The sequence below is a fragment of the Eimeria necatrix genome, genomic scaffold, assembly GCF_000499385.1.
Source record: "Eimeria necatrix Houghton genomic scaffold, Enh_scaff162, whole genome shotgun sequence".
Classification (NCBI taxonomy): Eukaryota; Apicomplexa; class Conoidasida; order Eucoccidiorida; family Eimeriidae; genus Eimeria; species Eimeria necatrix.
In genome coordinates this window covers 20,884-38,466 of record NW_013655003.1, presented here as the reverse complement: position 1 = coordinate 38,466, position 17,583 = coordinate 20,884, and the positions used below count along the sequence as shown (strand labels likewise).

At 46.4% G+C, this 17,583-nt stretch overlaps 4 protein-coding genes across 4 annotated transcripts; all 4 read left to right on the top strand.

Annotated features, from left to right (window-relative positions):
- Window positions 1-2,014: 2,014 nt before the first annotated feature.
- ENH_00018900 (SAG family member) lies at window positions 2,015-3,211 on the top strand (the record flags this gene model as incomplete). The annotated part of the gene is made up of 4 exons (XM_013584485.1): window positions 2,015-2,120; window positions 2,290-2,447; window positions 2,613-3,001; window positions 3,103-3,211. The coding sequence occupies 4 exons, from the start codon at window positions 2,015-2,017 to the stop codon at window positions 3,209-3,211; spliced, it is 762 nt and encodes a 253-aa protein (XP_013439939.1).
- Window positions 3,212-5,301: 2,090 nt separating this feature from the next.
- Window positions 5,302-6,455, top strand: ENH_00018890 (SAG family member; the record flags this gene model as incomplete). The annotated part of the gene is made up of 4 exons (XM_013584484.1): window positions 5,302-5,407; window positions 5,615-5,772; window positions 5,853-6,241; window positions 6,347-6,455. 4 exons carry the CDS (start codon window positions 5,302-5,304, stop codon window positions 6,453-6,455), a joined length of 762 nt encoding a protein of 253 aa, XP_013439938.1.
- Window positions 6,456-7,861: 1,406 nt separating this feature from the next.
- On the top strand, window positions 7,862-9,006 carry ENH_00018880 (SAG family member; the record flags this gene model as incomplete). Its single annotated transcript, XM_013584483.1, has 4 exons — window positions 7,862-7,976; window positions 8,165-8,322; window positions 8,404-8,792; window positions 8,898-9,006. 4 exons carry the CDS (start codon window positions 7,862-7,864, stop codon window positions 9,004-9,006), a joined length of 771 nt encoding a protein of 256 aa, XP_013439937.1.
- Window positions 9,007-11,746: 2,740 nt separating this feature from the next.
- ENH_00018870 (SAG family member) lies at window positions 11,747-11,986 on the top strand (the record flags this gene model as incomplete). The annotated part of the gene is made up of 1 exon (XM_013584482.1): window positions 11,747-11,986. The coding sequence occupies one exon, from the start codon at window positions 11,747-11,749 to the stop codon at window positions 11,984-11,986; it is 240 nt and encodes a 79-aa protein (XP_013439936.1).
- Window positions 11,987-17,583: the final 5,597 nt, after the last annotated feature.

Sequence of the window (17,583 nt, the reverse complement as noted above, 5' to 3'; positions counted from 1 at the left end):
ACTTGAAGGTAAAATCCTTTCCAGTCGTTTTTCAAATGGGAAAAGGATACCGGCTTCTGTTGCTTGCCTGGGGCTGATTGGAAGCTGTTTGTTTTCGCAGCCACCATGCATTAAATGCTTGCCGCATGCGTTACAGTTGTCAAAAGACAATTTTGAACTGTAAAACTCTCAACGCTGGTTGGTTTCAGCTAGCTTTGACAGATATTTCCCCCATCTCACTAGTAATCAGATAAACCTACTGATATTCGGCAGTAAAGAGGCAGGCGTATGGGAAGCCATGTCAAGCCAATGATATGGGGTGGAAACAAACTATATATGGAAGCTCACAACGATTTGTCGGAAGGGCTTGGGCGGACGCAGTGTGTTTAAACTAGCTCAAGGCTTTCATTTGGCTGCCTTCGCATGCTATGCCCCATCTGTGGGTTATTCTTGTTTATCTCGATCCACGCTGGAAGCCCTGTGGTGAAGACAGCGTCTCGATCTCTTCAATTTTGTTTTTCCATTGCATTGCTCGGCCCATCAGTCAAGTACTATATTGCCAGATATGCTACTCTATGACTTCCACTTCGCCAATTTTCCCTCTTTGTGCCCCTGTGGGCTGGGTCGAGCAGGAAACGCTCTTGGGGAGCACTCGCGGCAGGTGATTTTCCCCAAAGTCACGATTCATGCTGTGGAAGCCAAAAACCGCGTATAGTTTCTCCACCACAACTGTGTGCCACGTGGAGATTCCGGGGAACAGCTGGTTGCACTGAATATGAACCAGGAAACGAGCCAATAACTGACTGCACTGCACTGTACCGTAGGTCTGCATGGAGGTATACGAAGCCAGCAGACACGAGTGTGATAGAGCGCCACCTGCTAACGGGAATTCTTTTGCCTACTTAATTCCACCGGAATTCGTTTAAGCTCTTTCCTGGGAAAAAGTGCAAGTATTAAACTGCGAGCATTGCTGAGCCGCGACGTGCCTGGTAGTCCTGCTGTGGAAGGCTAGATGAAGGACCCACTAGCATGACCCCGGGAAATACTCCTGTGACGTCAGAAGGAGGCAACAACGAGCTCGTTTACCCCTGCAGTTTGATTTTCTCCATGTATTGTGGTGGGACATTTGAAATATTTCCCTTGTGGTGTGCTTGGCACAAATGTCCCCGCGGAGTCTCGTTGCCGTCGTTGCTCGTGACTAAACTTTGCACTTGAAACAGTGCGGCACTTGCAGGAAACAGCATGAAGTATACTCTGCGACTTGGAGAGCTAGACAAGCTGACTGCAGTGACCCCTACAATTTTCATGATTGCATGTGACGTTGAGTAGGAGGCTCCATGTTGACTTCCGAAAAAATCCTCGGAGAATTCCTTGAAAACAAAAAGACGTGATTCCGCAAGGGAAGCACTATCTTGCCCCCCTTAATGATTCTGTTCTTCTGCTTACGTAGAAATTTTGGGCGGAGGTGAGATATTGCAGGATTATGAGAAGTGAACCCGCCTAGTCTTCTGAGCCGACAACCGAACACAGACGGCGAAAGACTCTTTTCAGTGCCAACCCATACCTTGAAATCTCCCAAAAAACTAAGGTTCTGTTCTCTGTCAAACAAAGTATTCTACAGGAAGACATAGAAATAGCAGAGTTCTCCTTATGGCTAGCACATTTACACAGGTGTGAGCTTCTGTGTTCACGTAGATCTAGAGCTCAGGTGGTCACATGCCAGGACGCTGTATCCGATTTAGTCTCCCTTTATCATCATCCTGTGAAACTAATTTACAACAGAAATTAATCAAGAGATATGCTGGTGGAACTTCAAGTGGCGAAGCTTTGCAAGCGCAGCTCGAAACATGAGTTGTGCACGATCCCTTCCTCCCGCTGCTCAATGCCCGGTACGAAATGAGGCATTAACTGCAGCACTCACATTCTTCGCGGCGAGCGAGCTTTTCTTTTGCACCCTCCTTACCTAATAATTTTATTTTCAAAGTTTGCCAGGTAATTTTGGTAACCGCATCCTTTGAAGGTCAAATTTTCGAAGATGCTGTCTCTGTACATTTGCAGCGCCTCGCTCTTTGTGCTGAGCGCCTCGTCCCTGAAAATCTCACAAGCAGGTCAACAAGCACCAACATACACTGCATCTCTGGGTAAGCAGTATACCTTTACTGCGCCACTAATTTCGCGTTGACGCTTGCGCTGGTGTCCGTTCGAAAACGCGCAGTCAGCTGCTGCAAATGAGTTTCATCGTACGACTCCAAGTTCAGCCTCGGCAGGTGCAAAACAAAACGAAGTTTTGTTTTCATGCAAATGCTTCAGGAAAAACTGCTAAGTGCCTCAGCGAGCTCAATGCTGCTCGTGAAGCAGCCGGGTTGACAAACTTCACCGAGGCCCCAGACGGCAAAAAATTGAGTGATCCAGAAGAGCAACTGCAAGAAGATGGCGAGTGGATGAAAGTCTGCAAATATCTGGTCCCAGTAAGAGGAGCAGAATATTTCTAAAGCCACCACCACTGCCTAGACCAAGACAAGGAGTGAAAGAGTTTGGGAGTCTTTGAATCCAGTAAAAAGCGCTAGGTGCTTTTAGAGTCATCAACACTAACAGTATCCGGCACTGCAACGTTTTCCTTTTACTTTTGTCAGACGGAGCAAAAAGACCCCGTGGCTGCCGCAAGCGCAACGAATCCATTTCAGGACGGAACATATGCCTTCAAGCCCCTTACTGCCGCCGAACCCAACTGCGAGGAAACAGTTGATCACTGGAAGGCAGCCTTCAAAAATTTCACTGGCCTTCCGCCATCAAAGACTGAAGGAGCAAATCTATATAAAAATCAGGACAACGTTTCTTTTGTAGCCTTGTATAACCCCTCATCCGATGCCACTGCAGACTGCAGGGTTGTTACGTGCACTAAAACCACTGCAGGAGGCACAGTGCTGCAGAATGATTCAGAGCAAAGCCCCGAATATGGCTACGCACTGATTTGCAAGACAATGCCCTCTGCCTTTGCAGACGACAATACTGCCCCATTCACGTAAGCAGCGGCGTAACCCCTTCTTCTCACCAATGGATAATTCACAAACAATGGCTTTTCGTGAGGTCGACTGTGAGTATGCGAGCGTTGGCTGTTTACAGGCAGGATCAGTGGGACAAGATCGCATCCTCGCTCACGGGGTCAGCTTCAATCGCTATTCCATGCTTTGGTGCATTCTTGATCGTGGCAATTAGCATGATTGCACTGTAGCTCTGCTAACTATGAGTTGTACGCTGGCAACAGCCCAGGCGCTTCTCGCTTCAAGGTGAATCTGTGAAGCAGCGCTTCACACTTAAGCCGACTTGAAGGTAAAATCCTTTCCAGTCGTTTTTCAAATGGGAAAAGGATACCGGCTTCTGTCGCTTGCCTGGGGCTGATTGGAAGCTGTTTGTTCTCGCAGCCACCATGCATTAAATGCTTGCCGCATGCGTTACAGTTGTCAAAAGGCAATTTTGAACTGTAAAACTTTCAACGCTGGTTGGTTTCAGCTAGCTTTGACAGATATTTTCGCCATCTCACTAAGAATCAGATAAACCTACTGATATTCGGCAGTAAAGAGGCAGGCGTATGGGAAGCCATGTCAAGCCGATGATATGGGGTGGAAACAAACTATATATGGAAGCTCACAACGATTTGTCGGAGGGGCTTGGGCGGACGCAGTGTGTTTAAACTAGCTCAAGGCTTTCTTTTTGCTGCCTTCGCATGCTATGCCCCATCTGTGGGTTATTCTTGTTTATCTCGATACACGCTGGAAGCCCTGTGGTGAAGACAGCGTCTCGATCTCTTCAATTTTGTTTTTCCATTGCATTGCTCGGCCCATCAGTCAAGTACTATATTGCCAGATATGCTACTCTATGACGTCTACTTCGCCTATTTTCCCTCTTTGTGCTCCTGTGGGCCGGGTTCAGCAGGAAACGCTCTTGGGGAGCACTGGCGGCAGATGATTTTCCCCAAAGTCACGATTCATGCTGTGGAAGCCAAAAACCGCGTATAGTTTCTCCACCACAAATGTGTGCCACGTGGAGATCCAGGGAAGCATTTGGGTTTTCTGAATATGAACCAGGAAACGAGCCAATAAGTTGCTTCCATTGTAGCTGCGCACGGAGATATACTACGCCAGCAGACCCCAGTGTGACGTAGCGCCACCTGCTAACGGGAATTCTCCCACATATTTGATTTAACCGGAATTCGTTTAGGCTCTTTCTTGATGAAAAAACCACAAATATTAAGCTGCGAACATTGCTGAGCCGCGACTTGTCTGGTAGTCCTGCTTTTGAAGGCTAGATGAAGGACCCGCTAGCAAGACCCAGGGAAATACTCCTGTGACGTCAGAAGGAGGCGACAACGACCTCGTTTACTCCTACAGTTTGATTCTATCCGCGTATTGTAGTGAGGCATTTTAAAATATTTCCCTTTTGGCTTGCACGACACAAATGTCGCCGCCGAGTATCGTCGCCCTCATAGCGCCGTCGCTGCTCCTTGTTGATCTTTGCAGTTTAAACACAGCGGCACTTGAAAGAAACCACGTGAAGTACACTCCGCGACTTCGAGCGCGGGACAAACTGACTGCCGCGGTCCCAGTAGTTTTCACAGTTGCGTGTGGCGTTGGGCAGGAGGCTCCACGTAGACTCCCGATCAAATCGTCGACGCCTTTTTCAAAAGCAAAACGATGTGAGTCCACAAGTGAGGCACTATCTTGCTCCCCATAATGATTCAGTTCTTCTGCTTACGTCGAAATTTTTGGCAGAGGCGAGACGCGGGCCCGTCTTGTCTCCTGTGCTAACAACCGAACACCGACGGCGGAAGACTCTTTTCAGTTCCAACCCGTACACTGAAATCCCCCAAAAAGCTATGGTTCGGTTCCCTTTAAAACAAATTATTCTAGAGAAAGGCATAGAAATAGCAGAGTTTACGTAGTGGCTAGCACATTTACACAGGTGCTAGCTTCCGTGTTCATGTAGATCTAGTGCTCAGGCGATCACATGCTTGGACGCTGTATTCGGTTTGGTCTCATTTTACACTCAGTCTGTGGAACAATTTAAAAACGTACGTTCATCAAGAGATATGCTAATTGAATTTCAAGTGGTGAAGCTTTGCAGGTGCAGATCCAAGCGTTCGCTGTGCACGTTCCCTTCCGCCCACTGCTCAATGCCCGATGCCAAGGAGACATTGACGGCAGCACTCACATTGTTCGCAGCCAGTGCACTTTTCTTTTGCACCCTCCTTATCTAATAATTTTACTTTTAAGCTTTGCCAGGTAATTTTTGTAACTGTATTCTTTGAAGGTCAAATTTTCAAAGATGCTGCCCCTGTACATTTGCAGCATCTTGCTATTGGTGCTGAGGGCCTCGTCCCTGAAAATCACACAAGCAGGTCAACAAACACCAAAATACGCTGCAACTCTGGGTAAGTAATATACCTCCTTTGTGCCACTAATTTCGCGTTGAAGCTTGCTCTGGTGTCTGTTTGAAAACGCGGACACTCGGCTGCCGCAGCTGCTGCAGCTGAAGTGCAGCCGCTGCAGCTGAATCTCATCGTGCGATTCCAAGTTCATTATACTTTCCAAGAGACAGCATCACCTGAAGACCGTATGCTTTAATACACATGCTGCAGGAAAAAGTGTCAAGTGCCTCAGCGAGCTCAATTCTGCCCGTGAGGCAGCCGGGTTGCCAAATTTTACAGAAGCCACAGAGGATAAAAAGCTAACTGATCCAAAGGAAGACCTAGACCAAGATACAGAGTGGAAAAAAGTTTGCACGCATTTGATTCCCGTAAGAAGCTCTAAATACTTATAGAGTCTCCAACACTAGCACCATCCGGCACTGTAACATTTTCTTGTTCCTTCTCTCAGACGGAGCAAACAGACCCCGTGGCTGCGGCAAGCGCAGCGAACCCCTTTCAGGATGGAACATACGCCTTCAAGTCCCTAACTGCCGCCGAACCTAACTGCAAGGAAACAGTTGATCACTGGAAGGCAGCCTTCAAAAATTTCACTGGCCTTCCGCCATCAAAGACTCAAGGCGCAGATCTATATAAGAATCAAGACAATGTTTCTTTTGTAGCCTTGTACAACCCCTCATCCGATGCCACTGCAGATTGCCAAGTCGTCACCTGCACTAAAACCACTACAGAAGGCACAGTGCTGCAGAATGATTCAGAGCAAAGCCCCGAATATGGCTACGCGCTGATTTGCAAGACGATGCCCTCTGCCTTTAAAGACGACAATGCTGTCCCATTCACGTAAGCAACGGCGTAACACCTTCATATCACCACTGAATAGTTAACAAACTATGTCATTCTGTGAGGTTGACTGTGAGTATGCGAGTGTTGGCTGCTTTTGCACAGGCAGGACCAGTGGGACAAGATCGCATCCTCGCTCACGGGGTCAGCTTCAACAGCCATCCCAGGCATTTGTGCATTCTTCATCGCAGTGTTCAGCTTGATAGCACTGTAGCTCTGCAGACTATGAGTTATACGGTGGCAACAGCGCAGGCCCCTTTTACACGAAGCTGTCATGGTGGCAGCGAGAACAAACAGCTTCCAACCAGCCTCTGATAAGCAACGAAAGTCGATTTTACTATGTCGCATGCATTAAACTTGTCAAAAAACAATTTTGAACTGTTCGTTTTCTTCAACTCTAGTTGGATTCAGCTAGCTTTAACAGACATCTGAACCATGTCACTACTAAGAGCTGGATAAACCTTCTGATATTTGGCAATAAGAAGGCAGGCGCATGGGAAGCCTTGCCATGCGAAGATATGCCGAGGGAATGGACTACATATGGAATCGCTTAAGATTTTTATCAGGGGCTCCTGGGTGGACACAGCGTCAATAAACCCAAGGTTCTTGTTGCCGGTTTCACCTGCCATGCCCCATCTTTGCCTTGGCATTTTGTCTTTGGTCCCGGTACATATTGGAAGGCTTGTGGCGATGACCGCGCCTCGATCGAATTATATCATGTATGGTCTGCTCGCCACAAATATCGATGCCAGGCCTCCCGGCCGTTGTGACGCTGGCGCTGCTAGTGGTTGACACGTGCAATTGAAACAAATGCGGCAGTTGAAGGAAACACCGCAAAACATACTGCAACTCTTTTGGATCAAGCAAAAATGACTGCGGCGTTCCCAGCAATTTTTAGGCTGATGTGTGACGTTGGGCAGGACTCTCCTTGTGGATTCAAGAAAAAACCGTCCTCGGCTTCCCTAGAAGCAAAACGGCGAGAGGTCACAAGGGCTGTGTCATGTTGGTCCCCTCAATGATCGAGTTCTTTTGCATGCATGGGAGTTTTGGGGAAAGGTGAGACATTCCAAGATTATATGAGGAGGGCGCGTTTTGCTTGCTGAGCCGATAAGCAAACACCGATGGGGAAAAGCCTGTTACCAGTGCCAACCCACACCATGAAATCCCCCGAGTATCTAGAATTTGACTCTCTGTAAAATAAAGCACTTAACAGGGACGCATAGAAATAGTAGAGTTGTCTTGGTGGCTAGCTCATCGACAGAGGTGCAAACTTCTGTGTTCACGTAGATCTAGTGCTCAGTTGACTGGTTGCTCAGAAGGTGTTTTTGCCTCTTACACCCATCCTGGGATAAACACATCAAACAATTACTTTCTTGAAAAGATATGCTAACTAAATTTCAAGTGGTGACGCTCTGCAAACGCAGATCCACCCCTTAGTTGTGCGCGTCTCTTTCCGGCCACTGCTGCGCGCCCGATTCCAAGGAGGCAGTGACGCCCGCACTCACACTGCTTGCTTCCAGCACAACTTTTTTTTGCCCCTTCCCCTACAGAATGGTTCCTTTCATAAAATCAGTCAGGTAATTTTTCCAAGCGTGTTCTTTAAAGGTCAAATTTTCGAAGATGCTCCCTCACTGGATATCATTGCTTTTCAGTGCTTCGCTCTTTGTGCTGAGCGCCTCATCCCTGAAAATCTCACAAGCAGGTCAACAAGCACCAACATACACTGCAACTCTGGGTAAGTAGTGTGCCTTCACTGTGCCACTAATTTCTCGTTGAAGCTTGCGCTGGTGTCCGTTCGAAAACGCGCAGTCAGCTGCTGCAAATGAGTTTCATCGTACGACTCCAAGCTCATTATACTTGCCATGAAATAGCCTAAGCTCATGTAAGACAAAACAAAAGTCTGTTTCAATGCATACTCTGCAGGCACGAGTGCCAAGTGCCTCAGCGAGGTCAATTCTGCGCGTGAAGCAGCTGGGTTGCCAAGCTTTACGGACGCCCCAGAAGGCAAAAAATTAATTGCTCCAAAAAGCAACCTAGACGAAGATGAGGAATGGAAAAAAGTTTGCATGCATTTGATTCCAGTAAGTAGCGCTAAAAAAATTTTGTAGTCACCGACACTAACAAGCTTCGGTCCTGTGATATTTTCCTTTTCCTTCTGTCAGACGGAGCAAACCGAAGCTGTGGCTGCGGCCAATTCAGAGAATCCCTTTAAGGATGGAACATATGCCTTCAAGTCCCTAACTGCCGCAGAACCTAACTGCAAGGAAACAGTTGATCACTGGAAGGCAGCCTTCAAAAGTTTCACTGGCCTTCCGCCATCAAAGACTCAAGGCGCAAATCTATACAAAAATCAAGACAACGTTTCTTTTGTAGCCTTGTACAACCCCTCATCCGATGCCACTGCAGACTGCAGAGTTGTTACGTGCACTAAAACCACTGCAGGAGGCACAGTGCTGGAGAGTGATTCAGACCAAAGCCCCGAATATGGCTACGCGCTGATTTGCAAGACGATGCCCTCTGCATTTGCAGACGAAGATTCTGCCCCATTCACGTAAACAACAGCGTAACCCCTTTTTCTCATTACCAAATACTCCGCAAACCATGGATATTCGTGAAGTGAACCTTTAGTATGAAAGTAATGGTTGTTTTTGCGCAGGCAGGACCAGTGGGACAAGGTCGTATCCTCGCTCACGGGGTCAGCTTCAACCGCCATCCCAGGCTTTTGTGCATTCTTCATCGCAGTGTTCAGCTTGATAGCACTGTAGGCCTGCAAACTGTGAGTTGTACGCTGGTAACAGCGCAGAGGCCTTTTGCACCAAGCTGTCCTTGTGAAGCAGCGCTTCACACTTGAGCCGACCTGAAGGAGAAATCCTTTCCAGTCCCTTTTGAAGCATGAAAGAAAATCGGCTTTCGTTGCTTGTCTGAGGCTGGTTGGAAGCTGTTTGTTCTCGTAGTCACCACGAAATAAATGCTTGCTGCATGCGTCATAGTCTTCAAAGGACAATTTTGAGCTATTAATTTTCTTCAACTCTAGTTGGATTCCGCTAGCTTCAACAAGTATTTTTCCCAACTCAGTGAGAATCAGAAAAGCCTACTGATATTCGACAGTAAAGAGGCAGGCCTATGGGAAGCCGTGTCAACCGAAGATAGGGGGAGGAAACAAACCGCAAATGAAATCGCTCAACTACTTATCAGAAGCGCCTGGGCGGACGCAGTGTGTTTGAACTAGCTCAAGGCGTTTTAGTGGCTGCGTTGACATGCTAGGCCCCATATGGGGGGCTTGGCTTATCGTCGTTCGTTTCGGTGGACGCTGGCAAACATTTGTGGAAGATGGCATTTCATTCAATTTCGTTTTCCCATTGTATTGTTCGACTGATCAATCAACCCTTATAATGCGAGATATGCTACACCATAACATCTTCTTCGTTCAATTTTCCTCTTTGTGGCTGTGCGGGCTGGGTCAAGCTCTTGGCAAACACTTGGGGCAGATGATTTTTCATACAGTCGCGACTCTCGATGTGAAAGCCCCAAGAGGCGCATCATTTCCACACCACAACCCTGTAGGAAGTGAACAAGGGGGATAGAGGTGTGGTTTAGCTAAGGTTAACTAGGAAACAAGAAAACGCGTCGATTCTGCTGCAGGTCTGCGAGAAGATATGAGCCAGCAAGGAGAATTGTCGAAGTGACGTGCCACTACCTGTTTGCAGGGTGCCTACCACCAACCGAGTTCCGCCAGAACTCCTTGTTCTTTCAATTTATAAGTCAAAGTCCTTTAAACGCAAATATTGTTATTGATCTGCCGGCGCTGCCTGGCGGCAACGTGCTCGGAAATCCAGATGAAGCCCGGTTGGACAACCAACGGTACAAGGTGACGTCGCCGTCGTGTTCGCTTTCGCTTTGATTCTAGCCTCTTATTCTGGTGAAAGTTTTATTTAAGTTTTTTCTTTGTAATATGTTTGGAACAGATGCCGCCTCGGAGCATCCTTGCCGTTGTAACGACGTCGCTGCTCATGCTTGAAGTTGGCAGCTGAAATAGTGGAGCAGTTGAAGTTAACAAGATGAAGTACACTCCAAATCTTTGCGGAGTAAAAAGCAGCATATACTGCAGCTTTTTGGCCATTGCGTGGCTGTTGGGCACGGCGTTGTGTGGTATTCATGAAAATCCCTCCCCGCCTCCCTCTAGAAAAAAATGACGGTGAGGTTTAGGGTTTAGGGGTCTGGAAGCAGAAGGCGGCATTGAACAGCTCATAACAAATGCGTGGGAGAGCACAGCCAGAAGTAGGGTTTAAGGTTTAGGGTTTAGGGTTTAGGGTTTAGGGTTTAGGGTTTAGGGTTTAGGGTTTAGGGTTTAGGGTTTAGCGCTTAGGGTTTGGTTTGCAGGAAGACGCTATGGTTGGTTATTCGACGGCAAGAAGCGAGTCCACGCTCTAGGGTTTAGGGTTTAGGGTTTAGGGTTTAGGGTTTAGGGTTTAGGGTTTGGCGCTTGCCGCTAAACAGAAGACAGAAGTATTTGCAAATAAAAAACTCAAAAAATAAAAATGAAAAAAAAGAAGACAAAGAAGGTGGGGTGGTTAAAGGGGGGCTTGTTGGGGCTGGAATCGGTAACGTAGAAATTGGCATCTTTTTCCTCTTTACAATTATTTTCTTCTAGCTACTTGAAATTTATAGGAATATGCGAGGCAAAAGAGGAGTATACGAGGTGGGCCCGTAGTGAGTTCTGAGCCACCAACCAAACACCGATGGTGAAAGGCCCCTTTCGATGCCAACAGATATCTTGAAATAGCCCACATAAATGCAGTTAGATTTTTAGTCAAATGGCATATATAAGATGATGCCATAGAAAGGGCAAACTTCTCTTTCTGGCTAGTGCACTACAGAACTGTTCGTTTCCCCGATCACGCAGATCTGGTGCTCAGGTCACAACTTACAAGCAAACCGTGTTCCTTCAAGACTCGCTCTACATTTATCCTGAAAAAAACTGCTCCCACAATTTATATTTTTTATGTTGCATCCTGGTTGAATTTCAATTGGTAGAGCTCTGCAAGAGCAAAGCCAGACTCTTGTCGTGCCCGTTCTCTCAGGGCTGCTCTGCACCGATCCACAGTGGCCGTGACGGCATGGGTCACATTCTTTGCTGTATATTCAACCTTCTTTTGCTCGTTCATTGCTAAATGATTTTCCCTTTGAGTTTTCTCTAGGTAATATTTTTGCAGCCTAGCTTTTCTAGGATCAAACATTCGAAGATGCTGCCCCTGCGCATACCATCTGTTTTCAGCGCCTCGCTCTTTCTGCTGATTGTCTCATACCTGGGAACCTCACAACAAAGTGAACCAACAATCACGTACACTGCATCTCTCGGTAAGTAGTGAATCCTCAGTGTGCTGCCCATTTCTACTGGAAGCTGAGGCTGGCGTCCCTCTGAAGGAAGATAAATACCCTCACAGTCAGCTAGTGCAAGTGAGTTCCACCGTACGAATGCGAGTTAACTCGACTTAGCCCTAGCAAATGCATTACAAATATAAATTGCTTTTCAATGCAAACACTGCAGGTGGAAGTGTCAAGTGCCTCAGCGAGGTCAACGCTGCCCGTGAGGCAGCGGGGTTGGAGAATTTCGCGGAGGCCACAAACGACAATAAATTAAGTGCTCCTGCAGGAGACCTAGAAGACGACACTGAGTGGAAAAAAGTTTGCGAGCACCTGATACCAGTAAGTGGAGCAGAGTATTCCTCAAGTCACCGGCACTAACCGCCTCTGGCACTGTGACATTTTCTGTTTGTTTCCCTCAGACGCAAGGAGAACCTGTAGAGGCGACAAGCGGAACGAATCCCTTTGAGAAAGGAACATACGCTTTCAAGTCCCTAACTGCCGCGGAACCGAACTGCAAGGAAACAGTTGATTACTGGAAGGCAGCCTTCAAAAATTTCACAGGACTGCCGCCGTCAGAGAGTCAAGCTGGAGATCTTTACAAGAGCTATAACAACGTTTCATTTATAGCCCTTTACAACCCATCATCTAATGCCACTGCAGATTGCCAAGTCGTCACTTGCACTAAAACCACTACTCCTGGAGATTCATTGATTCGCGAGAGTCCAAGCGGAAGCGAAGAGCATGGATACGCAATTATTTGCAAAACAATGCCCACTGCCTTTGCAGACAAAAATTCTGCTCCATTCACGTAAGCACCAACGCAATCCCTTCATCTCAAGAGTGGCTAGTTAACAAACTATGGCTTCCCGTGGAGCGGATTGTGACTACGCAAGCGTTGGCTATTGTTGCGCAGGCAGGATCAATGGGACAGGATCACATCCTCCCTTACAGGGTCAGCTTCAATCGCCACCCCAGGTTTCATTGCATTCTTTATCGCAGTGTTAAGTTTGGCAGCAGTGTGACCCTGCAAACTATGAGGCGTACGCTGGTAACAGAGCCTGGGCCTTTTGCATATAATTGCACTCATTGAGCCGCTCACCTCATTAGTTCCAACCTGAAGAAACGGTCTTTGTGGCTCTTGAAAGATCCGCTGAGGATCTGAGGTTCGTTGGAAGCTCTTTATATTCGCAGTTGGCATGCTCTGAATTCTTACACCATTCATCACGGGCATCCAGCGGCGACTTTTGAGAACCCACTTTTTCTTAACTCCAGGTTTATTCCACCATCTTCGATAGTTACCTTTGCTATCCCACTAAAGGCTGAGAAAGTATACGCGGCATATGACGAGAATGTTGCACACATAGAAATTGTCCTCCAAAGTCCAGTTATGTGGAGGAAACAAAATTGCACCTGAAACATCTAGAATGCATTCTAGAGGCGCCGAGACATGAACAGTATGTTCTAGGTCAGGGTGCACTGGGCATATCTCAACTCTGCATTCACTTGACATGGACAACCTGTGACTTCGTTTGTTGCAATTGATCTCGGAGCAGCTCGCCCCCAACTTATTTCTGCACAACTGGTAAACGATCTCGAAGCTGCATCAAGTAGTGTGGAGACCCACAAATAGATATACTTTGCCACGAATTCAAATATGCAACGGTGGACAAGTAATTGATATTCTCTGTAGAGAGAAGGGGATGCGCAGTTCCAATGCGCAACAGTGAATCTCCATTTAGGGAGCAGTCACATCACCTAGCACAAAGTTTGCACATGTTTCTCTGGATATTTGCAGGAAGAAGGCGAAAAAGGTTTGTGATAAGAATAATCTGGTAGCCTAGATTCAGACCACATCAATGCAACGGATTCTTTAGCACCTACTAGTGCTTAACGAGAATTGAAGACAGTTGCGCTCTTCCTTGCATTTACTGTTCAACAATGACCTTTTGGTTACTGCACTGTAGTTTCATACGATGCTAACTAAATCGATACGCTTTCAGGGAACCTCTTTCTCCCCGAACAGCCCCTTTGATCGTGCTGAGATCCCCAAAATTCGGCGGTTCACAAGGTTTGAATGAACTACTGCGAAATATATAGCAGCGCTTGATAAATGATATGCCTCAACTATTCTACTGTGAGCCGTGACGCTCTGTAGACATTCTGGCGAAGGACTCCTGCTGTCTTGGTCAAGTGGAATTGAATCTTCTTCCTTATGAACAACAAACGAGTCTAATTGTGTGAAGAGGTGGTCTGAGTGCGTTCGGCACAGGCGACAATTTCTTGCTCCTCAGCGAAGCTAACAGCGGCGGTGAGTCAGGGGGATCGGCTTGCTTCTCAGGATGCAGAGTTCCTAACAACATTTCCCGTCCCATTGATTACGAGCGTGAACAGGCGTGTTACAGGATCTATGCAGGTGTACTAGGGTGGTACGTCATGGCATGAGAGCATCTTCTATCAGGTGCAAAGTGTGTACTTAGACGTAGGAGTGGCAAAACCAAATACAAATGAACTGGACTATCATTAAATAGGAAACAAGAATTGAGCAAACTAGGTTTGTTAACTTTTCAAATATGTAAAACTATAAGCTTCGTGAATTATGCTTTAAAGGGCTTCCAGACGGCGACATGCATACAAAGGCATCGAAAACAGTCATTTAAGACGTGCCTTTCAAGAGTTACTGCGAAAGGTGAGGCGGGCGTTTGCAACACAAAACAAGCCTGTAGTGTTTGCTTTCCAAATACGTGTTTAATGGAATGCTGCCAGTATTGCTTAACATATTCCACTGTATATGGGTAAATGTATCCATGAGTTTTCAGTGAGGAGAGATGGTTTTGTGCGCCTCTGTTCACTGGAAGCAGCCCTTCCTGCCCAGGAGCCTTTTCTCCGCACATAAGGTGATTTGGCTATTTTAGTGAGTGTGCTTGAGTCTCTTATTCTAGTGTCCAGAAGCTGTCTTTTGGCCCACAATTTTTCGAAGTAAGATTACGCTTGTTTGAGCGTAAAGTGAGGCGCATGTATTCACCATTAAATTTGCTTCTTTCTTCATGTAACACGCTTCTTTTTGAGGAGTGTAACATATGATCCTTAGCGATAGCCTTCAAGACGAGCCTGCCGTAGAGCTCACAAAACTACTTGCTCGCGTTGTGACGCTAAGACGATTTTGGGGCCTTATTGGATGTTAGCAAATGAATAACGTGGCCTAGGAATGCGTGCACAGCAAGTTAGGCACAGTTTTCACGTTAAAAATTATAACCTTCGTCGCTCTGCTGCGAAGCAGAGCGACGAAGGTTATAATTTTTACAGTGAAGCTGTGTTGTTCGTCCTACCGGAGAAAGGGTAAGCACAGATGCAAAGTTACAGGATGCATCATGCTTTTAAACTGCTCCAAGCAGCATTGATAAATACAGGCCATTCATATTCAAGCTAAGGTCTCATAGCAACTGTAGCACTCGCCCGTGTTAATACCAGCATTATAGATCGACGAGTTACGCAGAGGCTTGCTGCTACCCACGTAGAATAAATGAACTGCCTTCAAAGTTTTGTATAGACCTGAACTGCAACCCATTGCATGAACACATCTTCTCGTAATGAAAGATGGATGAACGTGTTTTACAGCTGAACGTATGTTACAACAAATGCAACAAGAGGCGAGCTGGTAAGTGTGAAATTGACATTTCACACTAAACCCAATTCAGTTCAGCCTTCTTCAGCCATTGTCAGAACCTAGATCAGCTGAAAAAAATATGATCCCCAAAAGTTGCCCACCTAGTATTAGTTTTAAAATGCATGGACGAAATCAGCCTAATCTATGGGCACCAAAAAGAATTTGCTTTTCAGTAGACAATTTAGTTCGTTTGGCTGAAAAGCAGGCTACACAAGGGCTCGTCGTACACAGCTCTGCGCGGACGGAGAGTTCAGTATAAACGGACTGGTGCACTAAAATGCATATGGATTTCTCCAGGCCCAAGAATGAAACAGGGTATACAAAGGAATTGTCAGGATAAGTTACAGCAGTCTCAACAAAATCGAATGCTGACAGCTTCAGCACAAGTTGAAACTTCGCTATATTTGAGGCTGCAGCACTCGCATCAATTTTAAGCCATGAGGTACCTCTGGAGACATCCTAACGGTAGGAGACTGTGTCTGCACATTAAAAGCAAGGCTTCCAAACAGGGCAAGGCTAAGCTAAAACAGATATTCGGCTCAAAAGCTGACAGGATGAGTAAGTGAATGCAGAAAAGTTGATTTCAAAAGTTCGCATCAGTGAACAAGCATTTGAAGCGAAGCAGCGCATCAAAAAAGTAAATCAAAGCATCTTTTAAGGCAGAGTTATACGAACGTTTCACGTTTCACCTTATCAACTTGCCGACAACGCCTTCGATTCATTGAGTACCTACTAAATGCTACTGCCCATGCAGCGTGGCTCTGTCTTAGTTGTAGCTAAGGTTTTGCCTCGCCATAGCTATGGTGGCACTGGCACAGAAAGGCCTGAACACTACTAAATGCTACTCCCCATACAGCGTGCCTCTGTCTTGGCTGTAACTAAGATTTTGTCTCCCCATAGCTATGGTGGCACTGGCACAGAAAGGCCTGAAAAAACAGCGGTTGGTTTAAAGGTTACTGCTGGCATGCCAAGGAAAAAACGGGCAACAAATGTATGTTTAATTCATTGCCTGCAGGCTGGAAGGCAAGCAGACTAGCCGCATGCCTCGGAACCCCACAGTAATAAGGGCTCAAAGGAACTGGCAAAGGAAACGACCACTGTGGCTGGCATTCAAAAGATTCCCAATGATGGACGGCGAATTGTGATTGTCTGGTTTAGTGGTTTATTGCAGGGGATGAACACACTTCCCTTCTCGCCAGTTTTTGGCTAATATTTGACTTTTTGAACCAGCCTGGGATCATAAAATTCAGCTATAAACTCAATTTTTTAAAAGGAATTATTATAGATAAAAGAACATTGTTCTAATAATTCTATTAAAGATATTACTTCAGGATTAATTCTTATATCAGGATTAATTCTTATAGAAATTATTTTTGAAGCTTTACGAACTGAACGCCGGATGGGGTCCCCTACAGCCGTACGTTTCGTGCCTTTCTCTTTATTCTACTGCCACGTGCCAGGGAAATCTTTTGTTGTTCCTCCAAAGTCGCATCAGCATTCCAAGTCACTGTGGATACTACCTTTCACATCGGCCTTCTCACGATGGAGCCTGAGCTGAATGTTTGCACGGCATATCTCCTACAGCTGAAACAGGAGAAATTACTGCAGTAGCTGTTTCGATGCGATGTGAAGCAGTAAAGCGGAAATTCTCCCTGCTTAGCAGAGATGATTTTACACAACCGCGTCAGGGCACGGCTTGAGTAAACGTCGGTTCTGCTCTGCAGCACTTCATAACAGAGCACTTCTCAATTGCAAGTGCCTGCGCATTGTCAATTCACGACAGTCCAGTAGTTTATCCATTTATCCATTAAAGACAATTACAAAATTATTTGTCAAATGACAACACACTGCACACGCGACAAATAAAACACTGCAAAAGAAATGAAATCACAGCTTGCAAAATATAAATCTCAGCACAAGTCGAACTATCGAGGACGAGCAACCTATTTCCTGATGCCCGTGAAAAAGTTCGAAACACGACAAACGCCGTCCATCCCTAAGAAACCAAATGCCTTGAAGTGGGCGATGTCTCAGAAGCCCAGGATCGTTTCCAGCGTGTTTGTTGCGCGCAGAATCAATGGAGCAGCTCGCGGCGGGTGCAACGTGTCTGAATGTAAGCGAGAGCAGAGGAGCATTTAGCCGTATTACGTCCCCGCAAAGCGTCACGAGCACTCACGTGTATGGCTGTTTGCTTTTACGTAAAGCACCTTGCATTGTACGAGAGGCAGTGAAACCAGCAGAGGACTTCCTTATGACTCTTAGATGTCCCAGAAAGGCGTAATCACCTAACAGCACGCAACAAATACATTAA